This window comes from Scyliorhinus torazame, chromosome 20 (assembly GCF_047496885.1).
Source record: "Scyliorhinus torazame isolate Kashiwa2021f chromosome 20, sScyTor2.1, whole genome shotgun sequence".
In the NCBI taxonomy this organism is placed as follows: Eukaryota; Metazoa; Chordata; class Chondrichthyes; order Carcharhiniformes; family Scyliorhinidae; genus Scyliorhinus; species Scyliorhinus torazame.
This window is the reverse complement of record NC_092726.1, coordinates 23,422,133-23,444,328: the sequence shown is the minus strand read 5'-3', so window position 1 is coordinate 23,444,328 and position 22,196 is coordinate 23,422,133. Positions and strand designations below refer to the sequence as shown.

The 22,196-nt window shown below is 51.8% G+C and overlaps 1 protein-coding gene across 1 annotated transcript; it reads right to left on the bottom strand.

Annotated features, from left to right (window-relative positions):
• Positions 1-1,081: 1,081 nt before the first annotated feature.
• enkd1 (enkurin domain containing 1) lies at positions 1,082-21,990 on the bottom strand. Its single transcript, XM_072485967.1, has 9 exons — positions 21,898-21,990; positions 15,336-15,438; positions 10,917-11,141; positions 8,869-9,041; positions 7,736-7,885; positions 6,691-6,860; positions 5,532-5,668; positions 3,982-4,156; positions 1,082-1,240 (listed from the first exon to the last, which is right to left on the bottom strand). Exons 2-8 carry the CDS (start codon positions 15,418-15,420, stop codon positions 3,996-3,998), a joined length of 1,101 nt encoding a protein of 366 aa, XP_072342068.1. The 5' UTR covers positions 15,421-15,438; positions 21,898-21,990; the 3' UTR covers positions 1,082-1,240; positions 3,982-3,995.
• Between the last annotated feature and the right edge of the window lie 206 nt (positions 21,991-22,196).

The window sequence follows — 22,196 nt, the reverse complement described above, 5'->3', positions numbered from 1 at the left end:
GTCAAACCCAACCTCCATCTTGGTCTCTCTCACCAACCCCCTCCTCTTTCAACCCACAAAAACTTGCTGCACTTCCAAAGCGCCTTTCGCCAACCCCTCCACCCCCCACAAAAGCCTCTCGCGGCCAATTGAGTTCTTTCCCCAGGCGCCGTTGTCGCGTCCTGCGGCAACAAGGCGGCGACCCAATTTGCGCGCAGAAAGCTCCCTCCGTTTGCAGTGTCTGCTCCAGGGTGGCAAGTTCTCCCCGTGTCTGCGTGGCTTTCCTCCCACAGTCTAAAGATGTGCAGGTTAAGTGGATTGGCCTTGCTGAATTGCCCTTAAGTGTCCAAAAAAGTTTTGGTGGGGTTGGGTTACGGGGATAAGGTGTGGGCTTAAGTAGGGTGCTCTTTCCAAGGGCCAGTGCAGACTCCATGGGCCGAATGGCCTCCTTCAGCACTGTAAATTCTATGATAATCTATAAGTTGCCGCCGTCCCTCCAGTCGAAGATAAGAGGCTGCAAACCCACAGAGAAGGACATGGGAACACCACACACCTTCCTGATTTGGAATGATGTCATTATTTCTTCGGTGTCGCTGGGTCACAATCCTGGAACTCCCTCCCTAACAGCTCGGTGGGTGTACCCGCACCACACAGACTACAGCAATTCAAGGCGGCAGCTCACCACCACCTTCTCAAAGGGGCAATTGGAGATGGACAATGAATGCTGGCTGAGCCAGTGATGCTCACATGCCATGAAAGCACAAGCTATTCACAGCTAATGAATAAGTGTGAGATTAAAAGCAAAAAGGGAAAAAGAGACGGCTGAAAACTAAAGCCTTTCGTAGCTTTGTGGCCCTGGAAAGAAGAGTTTTAATTCAACAAATGAGAGGATGCAGGGAGAAGGATAGCTCATAGAACAGCATATTTTTAGGTTAGGAGAACACATGATAATATTGATAAAAGAGAGTGCGAGAGAGACTGTTGTTTGTCATATGATATTTGTTAATATGCATTCTCCCAGGTGTCATGGTGCACCTCCTTGGAAACATGCTTTGCGTGTCCAGACATTTGTCATGATTAATTCGAAAGAATTAAAACTCACTTTTTGTTTCAAAAGTTAATAAATTTAATTATATTGATAATAAAAATCTGACAGTTTATTTATTTACACGTCGGTAGAAAAAGTGAGCAACAGATCCAGAAATTGAAGTTTGGCTTGGCCCCCCAGGTAGAATTGAGCAGCTCGGATCTGGCTTGCGGCCTGTATCAAAAAATAACAGAACAAAAAACAAAATACTTGGCGTCAAAAAACGACACAATAATTTGGGCACAAAACATTGATCTTGCATCTTCACCCAAGTAAATGCATCTCGAAACATGAGGCGGAAATCAAGAGCTTTGTAAAAATAATTTCCTGTCAATATTTTCCAAGTTTCCTGTCATTCTCCAGTGAAGGTAGTGAGTTATAAGGGGTGTTGAGCTCCCAAGGCAGCAGGAGCCCTCCAGGATTTCAGATGGGCCATGCTTCAGGTGAGATCAATAAGCCAAATGGTCTCCTTCTGCTCCATAATAACTGTGAATGCAGCTGTGGCATTTCCTCATGGAGGCCATTTTAGCCACGCTCGATTCCAGCTTCCTTGACATTCCTACACACACCTTACAGCAGATAGGGAACAGAGACAGAAATTCGTTGCCAAAGTTCACCTGCAGTGCCCCAGTGAGCAGCCATTTTCACAATGAAAAGCTTTTCTCTGCCAAGGTGCTGACAGATCAGCTGTGGATTTCCAGAACCTTCTGTATTCATTGGAAGACAATCCTCCCAGGTCTCGACACGTCAATAGTATAGCATGCACTTTGGTTACCCGTGGAAACGGGAGTTTACTGTTCAGCAAACTGCAGCTTTATTTCAACAGCTAAAAGTCAAACCAATGCAAACCTGCCATTTGCCACTAGATGGACCTCGCGATTAAAATTGTTCTCGGACTATTGGAGCTGTTGGCATAAATTGGATTGTGGCAGTGCCTGGTACTGCTTTATTGTGATTAATAACACTCGCAAGATATCTTTCAATGCTGTAAGACCAGAAGATATAGGAGCCATTTGGCCCATCGAGTCTGCTCCACCATTCAAGAGACCATGGCTGATCTGACATAATCCTCAGCTTCACTTTCCCACCTTAACCCTCGATTCCCTCACTGATTAAAAATCTATCTCTCTCAGCCTTGAACATACTTAACGGCCCACCCTCTCCAGCTCTCTGTAGTAAGGAATTCCACAGATTCACTCCCCTCTGAAACAAATTCTTCCCTCGGTCTCAAATGGACAACCCGGACTCCGAGATTATGCCCTCTGGTCCTAGACTTTCCCACAAGAGGAAACATCATCTCAGCATCGACTCCGTCAAGCTCCCCGGAATCCTCTATGTCTCAATAAACAGGAGCATGAGGCAGCTCCCAGCACTCTGGTTTAAAAGACTGGAACTGTAAACCACACATGACAGGGATGCTCAAAGATGGAGGTGAAAAGAATCTATCATACATGTCTATGACTTCCTGCCTCTTCCGTATATTTCCAGATAAGGCTGAGCAAATACCAATGAGTTTCAGCAGAACACCACTCTATCGGAGACACTGCTGCTGTACAAACAGCTCCCAGTCACGGGTCAGTGTAAATCTACACTACAAATGAGGGAACTATCTTCACCTCGGAGTGCAAGGCATTTTTGCACAGATTTGGGGGGGGGGGGGGCGGGGGCATGAGGGCGACCAGGCACCCAGCAGAAAAGGGGTTCTGTCTAGGTTTTTGAATACCTGGCTCTCCACGTACACTATTTTCTATGCAAACTTCCATACCGCCTCCAACAAGAATTAATTCATCCCTACAGGCTCATCTCATCGTGGAAGCCATCTCTACCAGAAAAGTGAATTATCCAGCATCCGTCCTCAACCTACCTACTTTGCAGGGATGCGCCATTGGACTTTGATTCCGGACCTTGGGCTAACGTGAAACAGTAATTCTCTATGATCTTTGCCCTGTACCTCTTTCTTTCCTCTTGGTGTGATTGGATCAGAGCAAAACTGAGGGGTTGGGGAAAAAGGCCCTCCATTTACAAAGGGGGAAATCAAATGTACCTTCCTATTTACGGGTGGGTGGTGAGGGCAGAAATCAGGGCTGTTTAAATTAAAACTCCCTCCTGTCCTTAACAGATGGTGCTGGTCACCCTCCAACATTTCCCCAAACAGGAATGCACCAATGCGAGCTTTGGCAAGGAGGGATGGTTGACAATGGAAGACAAGTCAAGCTAAAGGGCAGCACGGTAGCATTGTGAATAGCACCATTGCTTCACAGCTCCAGGGTCCCAGGTTCGATTCCCAGCTTGGGTCACTGTCTGTGTGGAGTCTGCACGTTCTCCCTGTGTGTGCGTGGGTTTCCCCCGGGTGCTCCGGTTTCCTCCCACATCTAAAGATGTGCAGGTTAGGTGGATTGGCCATGCTAAATTGCCCTTAGTGTCCAAAATTGGTGGGGTTACTGGGTTGTGGGGATAGGGTGGAGGTGTGGGCTTGGGTGGGGTGCTCTTTCGGAGAGCCGGTGTAGACTCGATGGGCCGAATGGCCTCCTTCTGCACTGTAAATTCTATGATTCTAAATCCTGTCTTTCACAAGGAGGTATCTGCACAAGTCATTCTCATGAGTGGAAACCTTCCTGGCTTTGGACTGTGGGCTCAATTGTGATGCCTCGACTGCTCGCCCAATGTAGACCATGGATTGTCTGGCATTAGCTCAGCCCCTTAGGAAGTACCAAGTCCATTGCACCTTCCTCAAACCCGTTTTTGAAAAACAATCATGTGTGGCATAGCCGCTGCTTCAGCATTGATATCACACTGCTCAACTCTTCTCTCTCTTTCACAACATAAACCACCTTGATCAAAACTGGCATCCCGAGTAGCAAATAGAACAGCCTCCGCCCCGCCCTACAGAAAAGTCGCCACAATCTATATTTTACCTCATGGGTCCCGCTTAGTCGCTGGTTTTGATGAAAACTTTGGGCCGGGAGAATATTTTGATGGCTTCTTCAATCTCCGCCAGCTTCTTCTCGAGGTCAGTGCGCCGATTGCGCATGCCGATGGTGTCCACTCGTACAGGGAACATCAGCAATTGCTTGGTCAGCTGTATTTGGGCTGTGGGGAGGATGGAGGAAGATTACTCCACCTGAGCAAGAGCACGTTCTAACACACTGCAAAGCCCAGTACTCGGCGCAATCTTAATGATTAGACGGCAGCTCCAAACCTTTTTGGGGCCTATCCCTGGCAACGCCGCTTGGAAAATACTGGAAATACGTGGGTATAATCACATTTGAAAAGATTGGCTGTCAGAAGTGGAAAAAAAGGGAAGAACAAGACAATTTCAAACAATATTACTCGCTCCAGTAAGACCAATATTTTATGTGAATCCTCAGCAGCTCTGTTGGATGGGCCAAGCTCACAAAGCCATTGCAGCTCAGTAGAGGATATATCTGCAAGGTGAAACTGCCCTCTACCTTTTACAGCTTTGCTAATAATTAAACAGAACGTGAAAGGATGGTAGATATGCCCCATCAGTGGGTTCCACAGTGGAATAGCCCAATAAAATGTTCAAACAGTAGGATTCCGGTAACGATACTCCCCCAACGGGGCATCACTGTGGTGCAGTGGCTAGCACTGCTGCCTCATGGCACCGAGGTTCCAGGTTCGATGCCGGCCCCGGGTCACTGTCCGTGTGGAGTTTGCGCATTCTCCCTGTGTCTGCGAGGGTCTCACGCCCACAACCCAAAAAGATGTGCAGGGTAGGTGGATTGGCCACGCTAAATTGCCTCTTGATTGGAAAAAAAAGAATTGGGTACTCTAAATTTATAAACTTTTTAAAAAATGATACTCCAACTTGGACAGTGCCTGGATTCTCACAGGATGTGAAGTACCTCTGCGGCAGATGCACTGACACATTAAGGCCCAGTCAAGACTGGGCAGCTCCAAGCTAGCAAAATTTGATGGCTTCAGCACCATTTGCAGAATGGCAAGTGCCTCATAATCACTTTCACTACTGTGACTGGGTCACATTTCGATTCCCGGCTTGGGTCACTGTCTGTGCTGAGTCTGCACGTTCTCCCCGTGTCTGCGTGGGTTTCCTCCGGGCGCTCCGGTTTCCTCCCACAAGTCCCCGAAAGACGTGCTTGTTAGGTGAATCGGACATTCTGAATTCTCTCTCTGTGTACCCGAACAGGCGCCGGAATGTGGCGACGAGGGGATTTTCACAGTAACTTCATTGCAGTGTTAATGTAAGCCTACTTGTGACAAGATTAACAAAGCCTCTGGTTTGGTGGGGTGTCGAGAATGGAATCGTGAATGATAGCTATCAAACATTCAATCTTCTATGTCAGGATTCTAAGCCTCCAGAGTTTCTAGACTATTACACTCCAAATTTCAGGACAAATGGAATTAAATTCCACAAATACTAAATCGTAGAATAAGCAGTCTCAATTAAAGCTTTAACCCACATCTGCAGGCACATCACACATACTTTGTTGGAGGGAGTTGAGTGTCTCCAGACGTTCATTCTCTGGCATCCGAGTGTGGCCAGGAGGCATGCTAGGATCAGGGATATTCTTCCGTCGTTCCTCTGCCTCTTTCCTCCACTGATCCTTCCGTTCAATCAAACTGGAAACAGGCAAAACATAAATTCGACATCCTCAGTGGTAAAGTAGGAAAATGGAAAATTTAGTTACCAGAGAAAAATAGAGGGAAAGTGAATGCGGGTGCAACACATTGGCCGCCATTTTTGTTGGGTGGCACAGCGGTTGGCACTGTTGTCTTACAGCGCCAGGGACCCAGGTTCAATTCCGACCTCAGGTGACTGTCTGTGTGGAGTTTGCATTTTCTCTTTTTTTTCCCAATTAAGGGGCAATTTAGCGTGGCCATTCCATCTACCCTGCACATCTTTGGGTTGTGGGGACGAGACCCACGCAAACACGGGGAGAATGTGCAAACTCCACACGGACAGTGACCCAGAGCCGGGATCGAACCTGGGACCTCGGCGCCGTGAGGCAGCAGTGCTAACCACTGCGCCACCGTGCTGCCCGTTTGTACTTTCTCCCCGTGTCTGCGTGGGTTTCCTCCGGGTGCTCTGCTTTCCTCCCACAGTCCAAAGGTGTGCAGGTTAGGTGGATTGGCCAGGCTAAATTGCCCCTTAGTGTCCAGGGATGTACAGGTTAAATTACAGGATTATGGGTAGAGAGTGGATCGGTGCAGACTCGATGGGCAAAATGGCCTCCTTGTGCACTGTAGGGATTCTATGAGGCAATTCGACAATTGAACTTGAAGGTTATGTCAACTAATTATTCTGTCTTAAGAAACCAGGGCTAAGGATCTGTAAAATCGATGAGAGAAATCAAGATTAATCAGCAACGAGTGATTAAACAATGTCAACCTTGAGTTTTAAAAGCTTGCAGACGCCAGAAGGAACGAAGGCCTGAGGGTATTGAGGTTCTGGGAAAGAGTGAAACAGAGAGTACAGCTCTATTAAACATTGATCTCGACAGTGAGGGTTTCAAGTGGGTTTCAAGTTTTATAAAGGGCAAGTAAGCATGGGACTGATTTAATAAGGAAATCGGAGCAGAAAAGGAAGAGGAAACAGAAAAGGGATTGGTTAGGCCAATAATTCTGCAATAATTCATGCTTACTACTGTGGCAGCTGTCCTTTATTCTTGCTCATATAGTCCTGTTGCTCTTTCGCTTTCCTGTCCAGCACATCTGCAAGTGACTGCAGAGATTTGGAGCGTCGCACTGGCATTCTCCTTGCATTCTGTGCGTTGTGCCTGACAAAATCGATGTTCACACCTTTCACTTGAATCTTGAACAGAAAACAACAAGGAGATCGGTCACCGATTTAGATTGTCGTCACGTGTACCGAGGTACAATGGAAAGTATTATTCTGCGTACAATCCAGGCAGTTTGTTCCATGCATGAAAAAACATAGGACATACGATCGATACTCAATATAAATACATAGACATCGGGTGAAGCATACGGAGTGGTACTACTCAGTAGAGAAGGTGTGTGAAGATCAGTTCAGTCCATAAGAGGGTTGTTTAGGAGTCTGGTAACAGCGGGGAAGAAGCTGTTTTTGAGTCTGTTCGTGCGTGTTCTCAGACTTCTGTATCTCCTGCCCGATGGAAGAAGTTGGAAGAGAGAATATCCCGGGTGGGAGGGGTCTTTGATTATGCTGCCCGCTTTCCCCAGGCAGCGGGAGGTGTAGACAGAGTCAATGGATGGGAGGCGGGTTTGTGTGATGGACTGGGCTATGTTCACGACTCTGAAGTTTCTTGCGGTCCTGGGCCGAGCAGTTGCCATACCAGGCTGTGATGCAGCTAGATAGGATGCTTTCTATGGTGCATCTGTAAAAGTTGGTAAGAGTCAATGTGGACATGCCGAATTTCCTTAGTTTCCTGAGGAGGTATATGCTTTTTTGGTGGTAGCGTTGACGTGGGTGGACCAGGACAGATCACTGGTGATGTGTACACCTAGGAATTTGAAACTGTCAACCATCTCCACCTCCGCACCATTGATGCAGACAGGGGATGGTATGGAGTTACGGTTCCTTTTTACCAGTCGCACAACAGAGCATTTACAGGCAGCATGTGATCAGGTAAACGTTTCAATCAAGCCCAGGAGTGAAGTGTAGTAACGCGGGTGCGCAAGACAAATTTGGCCCAAGCCTATACTCACTTCTGTGTTGGCGTCCTCTGCTGCTTCAGCACAACTCTCTGCTTTCGGTGGACTTGGTGACAAGGATCGTTTCGGGCAAACACCAGTCCCACATCTGGAGTGTGCTTTGAGATAGTGCTGGCTCTCCGAACGCTGGGGGGGCGAACTTGCCTGAGGATGAACAGCAAACGGGAAAGTGGGAAAGGCGCAAAGACAAGAGCGTCTCCTGCAGTTACGTTCGAAAATGTTGTCAAACTGCAATTTCTGCCACTCTCCCTCATCCTGCTCAGGGAAGCCAAGAGGTGGGACAATGCAGGCCAACGTGACAGTCCCGGTATGTAGGGAAACTGCATCAATTGCGCCACCACATAATCTAAAAAGGGAAAACAGAAGTGACACTCCTAAGCTTAGTCCCTGCTGCAGAAAATAGTGCGGCCAATCCACCTAACCTGCACATCTTTGGGTTGTGGGGACGAAACCCACGCAGACACAGGGAGAATGTGCAAACTCCACACGAACGGTGACCCGGGGCTGGGATCGAACCCAGGACCTCGGCGCCGTGAGGCAGCAGTGCTAACCACTGCGCCACCGTGCCGCCCTGCAGATAATAAAATGTAAGCAAAAGTCCTGCTTTGGAAATCTGAAAGCGAAAACAGAAAACGCTACAAGTACTCAGGCAGCGTCTGTGGAGAAAGAGGTCAGTCAGTCGACTTTCCAATTCTTAAGAGCGTGAAAAAGGGTCTTAAAACTTGAACGACCATTGTTTCTCCACAGATACAGTCTCATCAGCTTTTCCTGATTGTTTTTAAAACATGAAAACTGTGCTATCTTTCAAGTTGCATCTCTAATCTCTATTCTGATTTGTAGTCAGTTTTCACTGCTATACGTGCACCATCTCATTCAAGATATGTAGCTTGGGACTGAATTGAGGCTGTGTTGACTGTCTATTTGGCCTCGGGAGCGTCATATTCAAGTCGAGGGGCACCTCAGTCACAATGGCTGAGATCAGCGAATGTAACGTCCACCAAACATCTGCCATGTTCTGCACTGTGCAACTTGATCGTGAACCATATTGTGTTTCTGTGCACAAGTCATTAGTGAACCCAGCCTAATGTCAGTGCGCTCCTGTCCTCGCGACTACCACACATCTGTACCTGTAACTGCGCCATCACTTTCGAAGGAATGGCTTCGTATTTCTGGGACTTCCACAGTGCTTTCACAGGTTTGGGGCCACTCAGCTCCCGCTCTTGGTCCTTCTCCCGGCATTTCTTCTGGATCTCACGCATTCGCCGCACATTCTCCTTCTCGTGATCCCTCGGTTCTTTCCCTACGGAGAAACGAGATTCCTGTGAGATGGAGGCCAAGGGGGCAGATTCTCCAGAGAGCCATCGAGAGGTGTATTGATTTTCACGGCATCGAATTAACAAAGCAGGCATTGGCTTCTCTCGCAAACCAGGATTACGGCAAATATTTTCACGTCAAGTGCTGCTGACCTTGCAGATAAAATGGTGATAGCACAGGAGACCATTCAGCCCATTGTTTCTCTGCCTTTGTCCCTGTACTTCTCCAATTCTGGCGTCCGGTGCACACCTGATTTTAATTGCTGCACTATTGGCAGTCATCCATGCCTTCAACTGCCTGGGTCCTAAACTCGGGAATTCCCTCCCCTGCCATTTCCCCAAAGCCCCGATTTAATTTTCTCTTCAGAAATTGGCCCACACCCTTTTGAAACAATTTTTAATTTAAAAAAATATATAAATTTAGAGTCCCCAATTATTTTTGTTTTCCAATTAAAGGGCAATTTAGCGCGGCCAATCCACCTAACCTGCACACCTTTGGGTTGTGGGGGTGAGACCCACGCAGACACGGAGAGAATGTGCAATCTCCACACGGACAGTGGTCCAGGGCCGGGATTCGAACTCGGGTCCTCAGCACCGCAGTCCCAGTGCTAACCACTGTGCCACTTGCTGCCCCTTTTGAAAGCAACGATGGACTCTGCCCCCACTGTATGCTCAGGTAGTGCATTCCAGATCCTAACCGCTCGCTGTGTGAAAAAAAGCTTTTCCACATGTCGCCTTTAGTTCTTTTACCAATTGCCTCAAATTGGTTCCCTCCCATTCCTGATCCCCACCCCCCACCCCCACACCTCTGGACTCTTTGCCTCTATTTATAATGCCCAGTGTCCCATATGCCTTATTAACCACTTTCCCAACCTCTCCTGGCACCTTCATTGAGTTGTGCACATATACCCCCAGTCCTTCTACTCCTATAGCCTCTTTAGAATTGCATCCTTTATTTTCCATTGTCTTTCCTCATTCTTTCTCCCAAAATGCACCACTTCCCCATGTCGGTTCTCCTCCAATTCTGGCCTCCTGTGCTTCCCGGATTTGAATTGCTCCACCATTAGCGGCCAGCGATGCCTTCAACTGCCTCTGGAATTCTAGCCCCCCCCCCCCCCCCCCCCCAAACCCCCGCCCACCCGTCACAATGATCAGTGAGATCAGGAAGAGATAGATATACTCTTTCTGATAGATATTGGAGTCAACTATGTGACATAGTAGATGCACGCTCACCACCGAAAACATCTCAAAATGGCTGATCCCAACTAACAGTGATTCACCACAAGCGGTCTGTATGATGTCGATCAATTGAGAAAATAGCCAGGTTAACGTCAAGCAGCAGAACAACAGCTGCCATACAGACAAGGAGTAAAGCAGACCATTAAAATAGATCCACCCGATCCCGAAATGTTATTTTGTTTAAATTGCTTTCTCATTTATGGAACTGTATTATTTACGTGGCAGTAGTTAGCACTGCTGCCTCACAGTGCCAGGGACCCGGGTTCAATTCTGTCTGTGCGGAGTCTGCACGTTCTCCCCCTGTCTGCGTGCGTTTCTTCCGGGTGCTCCGGTTTCCTCCCACAGTCAAAAGACGTGCAGGTTAGATGGATTGGCCGTGCTAAATTGCCCCTTAGTGTCCAAAGATGTGCACATTATGGGATTAGGGGGATAGGGCGGGGGAGTGAGCCTGGGTAGGCTGCTCTTTCAGAGGGTCGGTGTAGACTCGATGGGCCGAATGGTCTGCTTTGCACTGTAGGAATTCTAATTCAGTACCAGAGGCTGTGGATTCCAATACTAATAGATGCCCAACGTAACTTCTCCCCTGCTATCCCAAGAAATAAGCTGTATAAGGATCTATTTACTTTTTGGAGACAGTGGTCTGTGCAATGACACTCCTTCCAATTGTAGCAGCATACCAACAGATCCCCTTTGCCCTCTTTCCAGGAACTCTCTGGCATTCGAATGCACACGAGGAGCAGGCTGTGATGGGCGGGCACTGTAGCACGATGGGTACAAGGTGGGATCCGGCGCGAACGGTCCCGAGAGGAAGTCCAACTTTAGGCTGTTCCCTTCCAGCCGACCCCGAGCTGTAGGCAGAAACAGGAGGTAGAAAATTAGAATCCAGCAAAGGTAACCAGTAAACTGATCATTCGGCTGTGGGGATCCTCATACTGAGCTGATGGTGCCAACTTCCAATAGCATTCACTGAATAATGGCCAGAAAACATGGTAGCACAATGGTTAGCACTGTTGCTTCACAGCTCCAGGGTCCCGGGTTCGATTCCCGGTTCGGGTCACTGTCTGTGCGGAGTCTGCACGTTCTCCCCGTGTCTGCGTAGGTTTCCTCCGGGTGCTCCGGTTTCCTCCCACAAGTCCCAAAATGTGCTGTGAGGTAATTTGGACATTCTGAATTCTCCCTTGTGTACCCGAACAGGCGCTGGAGTGTGGCGACTAGGTGCTTTTCACAGTAACTTCATTGCAGTGTTAATGTAAGCCTACTTGTGACACTAATAAAGATTGTTATTATTAGGAGTGAGAAACATGGCTATCCTCTTAAGCTTCATCCACTAAGCTAAGAACAACCTTGAGTTGGTTCACAGCACAGACTGGGCTGTAATTTAACATTATAAGCAAAATGCCGAGGATTTTCTTCCACTAGATGTTACAGAATTGTTTGAATTATCAAGCTCCGAGAAAACTTCCAAGACTCTCAAGTGTGTTAAGAGACTTACCACAAACCCCCAGACATCAATCATCCTCTGTGCAACATACCCTGGTCAGTGTAATGATTGGTAAATCAATTACCAGCTATTTCCTCGTCCTATACGATTGACAGTAATCAACTATTTTCTGATAGGTAAAAAGGCTATTTTAATGTAAATATTAAAGCCCAGTTTTAATACCCATTTTAAAATAAGGATTTCAGTACTCAGAACCTCAGGCCATGACAAAACACATAACTTCAACAGAAGCACAAAAGCCTGACACATCCACAAACTAATTGTAGATTAAAACAACATTTCTGCTGACAAAATGAACAAGCTATTGTTCTAATAAACAGATTTTCAAAATCAGTTTGACATTAAGAAATGAGCTGTGCCAGTAATCTAGATCAAGGTCAAAGTAAGCACCATAGCAATATGAAGGCACCATTGTTCATAATGTGGATAAAGTAAAGTCTGCAGAAAACCATTAAAAAGCAGTCTTGATAATAGCACAAAATCGCATTCCATAGCATGCACAAATATTCAAACATGAAACATTCAGAACTGATGTTGTACATTGAGGATTGACAGTGAACCATCGATTCAAATGTATTTGATTCTCACCCAAACCAATTAGGACAACACAGGTATAGACAGATGGCTTAAGACTGATAAAAATCTCCTTAAACATGATGGTCCGTACGGCCATGTTTACCCGGGATCATTCTATACTTTGATCGAACCACTCGCTATCTCTATTTTCAGATTTTCACATTTTCACTTTTCTACTCTAACTCTTGAAGTAAATGCAAGCTGTTTTGCCGTAAGCAAGAAACCATTTCTGTATTATTTTGAAAGTTAAATTGTTTATGTTACTTCTCTTTAAGTCCTTTTGCTAGCCGGACTTTATTGAGAATAGATTTAAGTTTCTCTTAATTGTAATCAAATAGAGGCAATAAAAGATTCTTGTTTGCATACGAGAAGTGTAACTCAAATTTCCACAGAGTTTTAGTGTTGCAAGACTTCACTAGATCCGCATGGTAGATCTCCACAATGGTGATCATATTTCAATAGGATCAGCTCAAAACCAAGGCACAATTTAAAACAAAATTGTAGATAAAATATTAAAATCATCTCCATTAATCAGGTGTCACAAAAGCTTTAACATTGGGTTAATAATTACAGACAATGCATCTTATCATGATAGGGAGATAAGTTCAGAACTGGGGTGCAAAAATGGAGCAGAGGTTTAAACAGATTGAGGGACAATGCTGTTAGCCCGAGCTCAAAGGGATACATCCATTCCTGGCTGAGTCACGTGCTCCCATTCAGACTTAAACCCGTTCGGAAATGCATAATGTGATTCACCGAAGGCCCATTGTCTTTCGGGACACTCCTGCATGACCACCCATTTCCCATTAACAGAATCTGAATCTATCAAGAGAGAGCGAGAGAGAGAGAGAGCAAGAGCCAGAGAAATCCTTTTGGCAACAAAGGCAAAAGCAGATGGGCAGCCAAGGAGACAGATCAGGAAACCTGGAAGGAGGAGGCTGTGGAGAGCAGCCAGTCAGGTCATGAAGCCTGCTAGTTTAAAGATGTAAGCAGCCATGGAAACTGGCAAAGAGAGAGAGAGAGAGAGAGAGAGAGGAAAAATAATTCTGAAAGAGATGTCCCAACAGAAGAAAGTTTGTTTCCTAAATGAAAGTGCTGCCTTTGCTGGATGTGTAAGTGGAACGAGAGCTCTATTTTAATGCCACGTGTTGTTGAATGGGACTTTGTGTATTAAGGTTAAGAAACTTCATATAATCTGGTCGTGTAAGAACTGTGAAATTTGAAAGTTTAAGTCTTGTTTTATTTCCTGTTGTTTTAATAATGTTTTATTTATAATTAACAAAGCTCAATTTCTTATGTTATCACTCCCAGAACTAATCTATCTTTACTGCACAATCTTAAAACTTAAAAACGTTGTGTGTCTGGATCAATATCTTAACCTTTGTTGAGCACTGACCAGGCGTCTGTAAGAATCTTCACTCGCAAAATTACCTGTATCTGGTGCTTGACTACATTTCGGTCTTTTAATCATTCCCAATTATTGTATATATAAAATAATTGAACACCTCAGTTAGATTCCAGGTTGTAACATTCTCCCAAGCTTATAGAATTGTATGTACATTAACAATACTCTGCTTCTTGTCCCAGGAAGGATGGACGAGGGATTTCAGAGCTGGCATCGGGTAGGGATTAGAAGAATGGGGGACCTGTTCATTGACGGGACGTTTGCGAGCTTAGGGGCACTGGAGGAGAAGTTTGGGCTACCCCCGGGAAACACTTTCAGGTACATGCAAGTGAGGGCGTTTGTGAGGTGGCAGGTGAGGGAATTTCCGCTACTCCCGGCACAGGGGATTAAAGATAGGGTGATCTCGGGCATATGGGTCGGGGAGGACAAGGTGTCGGCGATATACCAGGAGATGAAAGAAGAGGGGAGGCTTTGGTAGAGGAGCGGAAGGGTAAATGGGAGGAGTTGGGGGAGGAGATTGAGGAGGGGATATGGGCTGATGCCCTAAGTAGGGTTAATTCCTCTTCCTCGTGTGCCAGGCTTAGCCTGATACAATTTAAGGTGGTTCATAGAGCGCATATGACGGGGGCAAGGCGGAGTTGGTTCTTTGGGGTAGAGGACAGATGTGGAAGGTGCTCAGGAAGTCCGGCGATCCATGTCCATATGTTTTGGTCATGCCCGGCACTGGAGGGGTTCTGGAGGGGAGTGGCGGGAACAGTATCTAAGGTGGTGAAAGTCCGGGTCAAGCCAAGCTGGGGGCTAGCAATATTTGGAGTAGTGGACGAGCCGGGAGTGCAGGAGGCGAAAGAGGCCGGCATTCTGGCCTTTGCGTCCCTAGTAGCCCGGCGAAGGATCTTGCTAATGTGGAAGGAGGCGAAGCCCCCCAGCGTGGAGGCCTGGATAAATGATATGGCTGGGAAGTTGGAAAGGATAAAGTTTGCCTTGCGAGGGTCTGCTGCGCAGGGGTTCTACAGGCGGTGGCAACCGTTCCTAGAAGGTCGGATAGCAGCAACAGCAACCCGGAGGGGTGAGGGAGGGGAGGGGGTTCCTGTCGGGGGCATGTGAGCAAGAAAGCACGTGAATGATCCGGAAAACTGACATGTACGGGAAGAATCCAATGTACAAAGTTCTGTATCGTATTGACTTGCCATGTTCATGTCTTGCCACGTGAGTTCTTTTTCTTTTCTTTGTTACGGGGGGGGGGGGGGGGGGGTTGTTTGGAAGGTGGAAAATATTGTTATTGAAAAATTCGGAATAAAAATATATTTTAAAAAACAATACTCTGCTTCCAAAATAACAAGGTAAAGATACTTATTTTGTACACTTTGCTCTTGTTGACATCTTATAGCGTCACCAGGATGGATTCCTGGTGCGCTGAATGGACAAGAGGGTGGTCAGGCATGGCGAGCCAAATAAATCCCCCCTCCGCACGGCTTAAGCTTGGTTTCCTCCCAGATGAGGACATTCAGCCGGGAATGGAAAAGGAAAATGGAAGCACTTCATCCGCAGATACAAACTCACCTGACAGTGGACGCCGGTAGAAATCTGGGAATAGCGTTGGGTCCGGTGGAATGGGACCACATATCTTGGAGGGGCCCTCGCACATCTTGGTTTCCTCACAGTACTGCAAGAAAGCAATGTCAAAGCAGTTTGATTGAAACACCAGGTAAAAGGAACAAAAGCAGGCAAACAGCATTCAGCACCTCAGGCCTGTTCTCCCATTTAATTCGCTTGTGTGTCTGATCTGTACCTCAACTCCTTTGCCTGTGCTTGTTCCATATCACTGGGCACCCTTACTTCACAAACAACGTCCCATTTCAGTCTTCGAAATTTCAATTGATCTCCAGTGTCAGGATCTTTTGAAGGACAGAAGTGCGGATTTACACTAACCTGCGAAAAGATGGATCCTGATTTCTCTCCCAAATATTCTGGTTCGACTTTTACCCCCTCCTGGCCGTTTTGAATTCCCCAACAGAAGCCAAGGCCCTCTGCAGTTACCTTATTGGATTTGCCAACCTTTACACCAATTAAATCCAATAAGGGGTTCAGGAGTAACTTTGTTACTCAAGAGAGTGGTTGCAGTGTGTAACTCACTCCCACAATGTGTGGTTGAGGTGAATAACATATTTATTATTGTCACAAGTAGGCTTACATTAACACTGCAATGAAGTTACTGTGAAAATCCCCTCGTCGCCACATTCCGGCGCCTGTTCGGGTACACGGGGAGAATTCAGAATGTCCAATTCACCCTAACGAGCACGTCTTTCGGGACTTGTGGTAGGAAACCGGAGCACTCGGAGGAAATCCACAGAGACACGGGGAGGACCTGCAGACTCCGCACAGATAGTGACCCAAGCGGGAATCAAACCAGGGTCCCTGGCGGTGACACAACAGTGCTAACCATTGTGCTACCGTGGATACATTAAAGTACATGAGGGAGAAGGGACTTGCGTTGATACAGTAAAGCAGGAGGCAAATGTGGAGCATAAATCTTGAAATGAACCTACAAGATCGACTGGCCTGTTGCTGTGCTGTAGATTGAGGTAATTCTATGCACTTAGACCTGTCCTGAGGTACAGTGCCCAAACTTGAACACAGTGCATCAGGTGACACCCCAGAAGAGACGTATCGGACTCGGTTTCTCTCTCCACAGATGGTGCCAGACCTGCTGAGTTTTTCTGTTTTTGTCATACTCCAGGCGAGGTCTGTCCAGGGCCCTGTACCCTATCAGAAGCATCGATTCCTCACTATTCTAATTTTAGATAACTAGTCCGTCAATCTTTTTGAATTTGTTTTTCTACCCGTCCAATTAGTCTTTAGTGCGCATGAACGTCACGCTCAAATGTCTTTGCTTCTCCTCTGCTCTCAATCAATCGCCGTTGTTTTTCGATTTGAATCTCTCTCCAATCCAGAGTTGCAGTACCTCAACGTTGAACTCCATTTTGTCATGGTGTTGCTCATTGTGCTTAATCCGGCAATGTTTCCGGTCACTTCCTGCTCCATCTGCTGTGCCTGCCCACAGTGTAATGCGCAAACTCGGGTGTAACGGTAGCACAGTGGTTAGCACCGTGGCTTCACAGTGCCAGGGTCCCAGGATCGATTCCTGGCTTGGGTCACTGGCTGTGCGGAGTCTGCACGTTCTCCCCCGTGTCTGCGTGGGTTTCCTCCGGGCGCTCCGGTTTCCTCTCACAAGTCCCAAAATGTGCTGTGAGGTAATTTGGACATTCTGAATTCTCCCTCAGCCTACCCGAACAGGTGCCGGAGTGTGGCGACCAGGGGCTTTTCACAGTAACTTCATTGCAAAGCCTACTTGTGATACTAAAGATTAACAATGCTCTCGTACTTCAACCAAGTAAATCACCGTCGAATAGATGAGGTCCCAGTACAGCACTGGGGTAGCTGCCTGCAACCTGCAGCAAACATCAATGTATCCCAAAATATCTTTACGGATTAAGAGGCAGGTCTTTTCGTCTCCAATGTGACTTTCTGTTTTACCCTCTCCCATTTGGCTGTTCCATCAACCAAACGGGAAAGTGAGCACACCAAAACGATATTGGGCCAATGGATTGTTTGTTCCTTGGTCAGTGAATGATGCATATGAAGCTTCAGAAAGATATAACACAAAAAGCGAAAATATCTAATCATGAAGCAGCCCTGTTCCTTTGCAGAGTACACAGGAAGGGGGTTATCTAAAATTAATCTCGGGCAATGACAGGTCTCAGGCAGTCATTCACTGGTGCGGCCAAACCTCGTATGGTTCGTTACCTTATTTCTGTAAAACAAACCAATAATTTTTATTTATTCATCCATGGGCCAGCATTTATTGCCCATCCCTGAGGCCATTTAAGAATCAACCACATCGCTGTGGGTCTGGCATCACATGTAGGCCTGGCATCACATGTAGGCCCGACCAGGTAAGGACGGCAGATTTCCTTCCATAAAGGACATTAGCGAACCAGATGGGTTTTTCCAACAATCGCGGTCGTCATTAGATTTTTAATTCCAGGTCTTTTATTGAATGAAAATGTCAACATCTGCCCTGGTGGGATTTGAACCCATGTCCCCAGAGCTTGACCCTAGGCCTCTGCATTACTACTCCAGCGACAATATCACAGCGCCACGGCCTCCTCAATGGAGGACTGTGCATTTGTGATTGTAGATACGAACCGATCAGAATACTGGCTGCAATTTAGACCCTCAATGTACAAAAGCTTCAGAGCAAGAAAAGCGAATCAAGACGGCAAATGATAGGGCGGCACAGTGGTTAGCACTGCTGCCTCACGGCGCCGAGGTTCCAGGTTCGATCCCGGCCCCGCATCACTGTCCGTGTGGAGTTTACACATTCTCCCCGTGTCTGCATGTGTATTGGCCATGCTAAATTGCCCCTTCAATGGAAAAAAATGAATTGGGTACTCTAAATTTACAAAAAAAGACAGCAAATGATGGTGAAGTACATCACCAGATGAACAGTGAAATGACAAGCTCATATTCTGGAGGTGGACCCAGTGTGAGGACTCTGAAATTTCTGATGAAGGATTATGAGATTTTGAGTCGGACTTTTACATGACCAGGTCTGGCAGGATAAATCACTAAATCAAACTCTACAGAGTCAGGCGAGGCTGATATTCAACCCGGGTCCCTGGCGCTGTAAGGCAGCAGTGCTGACCACTGACTGCTGTGCCACCCAGGGTCCGTGAACAAAAAGGTTTCAGAACCACTATTATAACTCTTGTTTTATTGCAGGATCCAGAGGACAGGGTCTGGGGGGAGGGGGTGGCAGGGTCTGGGTGGGGAGGGGGGGGGGGCGGAGGCAAGGATTGGGGGGAGGGGGTGGCAGGGTCTGGGAGGGGGAGGCAAGGATTTGGGGGGGGAGGGGGAGGCAAGGATTGGGGGGGGGAGGGGGGCAGGGTCTGGGGGGGCTCAGGGTCTGGAGGGAGGGGGTGGGCTCAGGGTCTGGAGGGAGGGGGCGGCAGGGTCTGGGGTGGGCGGCAGGGTTTGGGGGGGGAGGGGGAGGCATGGTCTGTGGGGGGGGGAGAGGAGGCACAGTCTGGGGGGGAGGAGGCAGGGTCTGTGGGGGGAGGCAGGGTCTGGGGGGGGAGGCAGGGTATGTGGGGGGGGAGAGGCAGGGCCTGTGGGGGGGGAGAGGCAGGGCCTGTGGGGGGGGGGGGAGAGGCAGGGCCTGTGGGGGGGGGGGGGAGGCAGGGCCTGTGGGGGGGGGAGGGGAGGCAGGGCCTGTGGGGTGGGGAGGGGAGGCAGGGCCTGTGGGGTGGGGGGAGGGGAGGCAGGGCCTGTGGGGTGGGGGGGAGAGGCAGGGCCTGTGGGGGGGGGGAGAGGCAGGGCCTGTGGGGGGGGGGAGAGGCAGGGCCTGTGGGGGGGGGGGGGGAGAGGCAGGGCCTGTGGGGGGGGGGGGGGCAGGGCCTGTGGGGGGGGGGGGGCAGGGCCTGTGGGGGGGGGGGCAGGGCCTGTGGGGGGGGGGGGAGAGGGAGGGTCTGGGGGGGGGGGGAGAGGGAGGGTCTGGGGGGGGGGGAGAGGGAGGGTCTGGGGGGGGGGGAGAGGGAGGGTCTGGGGGGGGGGGGGAGAGGGAGGGTCTGGGGGGGGGGGGGAGAGGGAGGGTCTGGGGGGGGGGGGGAGAGGGAGGGTCTGGGGGGGGGGAGAGGGAGGGTCTGGGGGGGGGAGAGGGAGGGTCTGGGGGGGGGGGGAGAGGGGGAGGGTCTGGGGGGGGGGGGAGAGGGGGAGGGTCTGGGGGGGGGGGAGAGGGGGAGGGTCTGGGGGGGGGGGAGAGGGAGGGTCTGGGGGGGGGGGAGAGGGAGGGTCTGGGGGGGGGGGAGAGGGAGGGTCTGGGGGGGGGGAGAGGGAGGGTCTGGGGGGGGGGGGAGAGGGAGGGTCTGGGGGGGGGGAGAGGGAGGGTCTGGGGGGGGGGGGAGAGGGAGGGTCTGGGGGGGGGGGGAGAGGGAGGGTCTGGGGGGGGGGGAGAGGGAGGGTCTGGGGGGGGGGGAGAGGGAGGGTCTGGGGGGGGGGGAGAGGGAGGGTCTGGGGGGGGGGGAGAGGGAGGGTCTGGGGGGGGGAGAGGGAGGGTCTGGGGGGGGAGAGGGAGGGTCTGGGGGGGGGGGGAGAGGGAGGGTCTGGGGGGGGGGGGAGAGGGAGGGTCTGGGGGGGGGGAGAGGGAGGGTCTGGGGGGGGGGAGAGGGAGGGTCTGGGGGGGGGAGAGGGAGGGTCTGGGGGGGGGGGAGAGGGAGGGTCTGGGGGGGGGGAGAGGGAGGGTCTGGGGGGGGGGGGAGAGGGAGGGTCTGGGGGGGGGGAGAGGGAGGGTCTGGGGGGGGGGGAGAGGGAGGGTCTGGGGGGGGGGAGAGGGAGGGTCTGGGGGGGGGGAGAGGGAGGGTCTGGGGGGGGGGGAGAGGGAGGGTCTGGGGGGGGGGGGAGAGGGAGGGTCTGGGGGGGGGGGGAGAGGGAGGGTCTGGGGGGGGGGGGAGAGGGAGGGTCCGGGGGGGGGGGGAGAGGGAGGGTCTGGGGGGGGGAGAGGGAGGGTCTGGGGGGGGGGAGAGGGAGGGTCTGGGGGGGGGGGAGAGGGAGGGTCTGGGGGGGGGGAGAGGGAGGGTCTGGGGGGGGGGGAGAGGGAGGGTCTGGGGGGGGGGAGAGGGAGGGTCTGGGGGGGGGGAGAGGGAGGGTCTGGGGGGGGGGAGAGGGAGGGTCTGGGGGGGGGAGAGGGAGGGTCTGGGGGGGGGGAGAGGGAGGGTCTGGGGGGGGGGAGAGGGAGGGTCTGGGGGGGGGGAGAGGGAGGGTCTGGGGGGGGGGAGAGGGAGGGTCTGGGGGGGGGGGAGAGGGAGGGTCTGGGGGGGGGGGAGAGGGAGGGTCCGGGGGGGGGGAGAGGGAGGGTCCGGGGGGGGGGGGGGGGGGGAGAGGGAGGGTCCGGGGGGGGGGGGGGGGGGAGAGGGAGGGTCCGGGGGGGGGGGGGGGGGGGGGAGAGGGAGGGTCTGGGGGGGGGGGAGAGGGAGGGTCTGGGGGGGGGGGAGAGGGAGGGTCTGGGGGGGGGGGAGAGGGAGGGTCTGGGGGGGGGGGAGAGGGAGGGTCTGGGGGGGGGGAGAGGGAGGGTCTGGGGGGGGGGGAGAGGGAGGGTCTGGGGGGGGGGGAGAGGGAGGGTCTGGGGGGGGGGGGGGAGAGGGAGGGTCTGGGGGGGGGGGGGGAGAGGGAGGGTCTGGGGGGGGGGAGAGGGAGGGTCTGGGGGGGGGGGAGAGGGAGGGTCTGGGGGGGGGGGAGAGGGAGGGTCTGGGGGGGGGGGAGAGGGAGGGTCTGGGGGGGGGGGGAGAGGGAGGGTCTGGGGGGGGGGGGAGAGGGAGGGTCTGGGGGGGGGGGGAGAGGGAGGGTCTGGGGGGGGGGGGGGAGAGGGAGGGTCTGGGGGGGGGGGGAGAGGGAGGGTCTGGGGGGGGGGGGGAGAGGGAGGGTCCGGGGGGGGGGGAGAGGGAGGGTCCGGGGGGGGGGGGAGAGGGAGGGTCCGGGGGGGGGGGGAAGAGGGAGGGTCCGGGGTGGGGGGGGGAGAGGGAGGGTCCGGGGTGGGGGGGGGAGAGGGAGGGTCTGGGGGGGGGGGGAGAGGGAGGGTCCGGGGGGGGGGGGGGGAGAGGGAGGGTCCGGGGGGGGGGGGGGGGGAGAGGGAGGGTCCGGGGGGGGGGGGGGGGGGAGAGGGAGGGTCGGGGGGGGGGGGGGGAGAGGGAGGGTCTGGGGGGGGGGGGGGGGAGAGGGAGGGTCTGGGGGGGGGGGGGGGGGGAGAGGGAGGGTCTGGGGGGGGGGGGGGGGAGAGGGAGGGTCCGGGGGGGGGGGGGGGGAGAGGGAGGGTCCGGGGGGGGGGGGGGGAGAGGGAGGGTCCGGGGGGGGGGGGGGGGAGAGGGAGGGTCCGGGGGGGGGGGGGGGGAGAGGGAGGGTCTGGGGGGGGGGGGGGGAGAGGGAGGGTCTGGGGGGGGGGGGGGAGAGGGAGGGTCTGGGGGGGGGGGGGGGGAGAGGGAGGGTCTGGGGGGGGGGGGGGGAGGGAGGGTCCGGGGGGGGTGAGGGAGGGTCTGGGGGGAGGGGGGGGCAGGGGAGGGCAGCGACTCACCCTACGGACCAGGACCTCAGCCGCTCCAACCGTCCGCACGTCGACGCTGCGTCATTGCGTCACCTTGGTCGTCATGGCAATCGCGTCACCGCGTACCCGTCATCGCGTCATCACCCCCCTCCCCGAACCAGACTCGGACTGTCAATATCAGTGTAATTGAGTCTGACTGTCAATATCAGTGTAATAGAGTCTGACTGTCAATGTCAGTGTAATACAGAGTCTGACTGTCAATATCTGTGTAATAGAGTCTGACTGTCAATATCAGGGTAACACAGAGTCTGACTGTCAATATCAGTGTA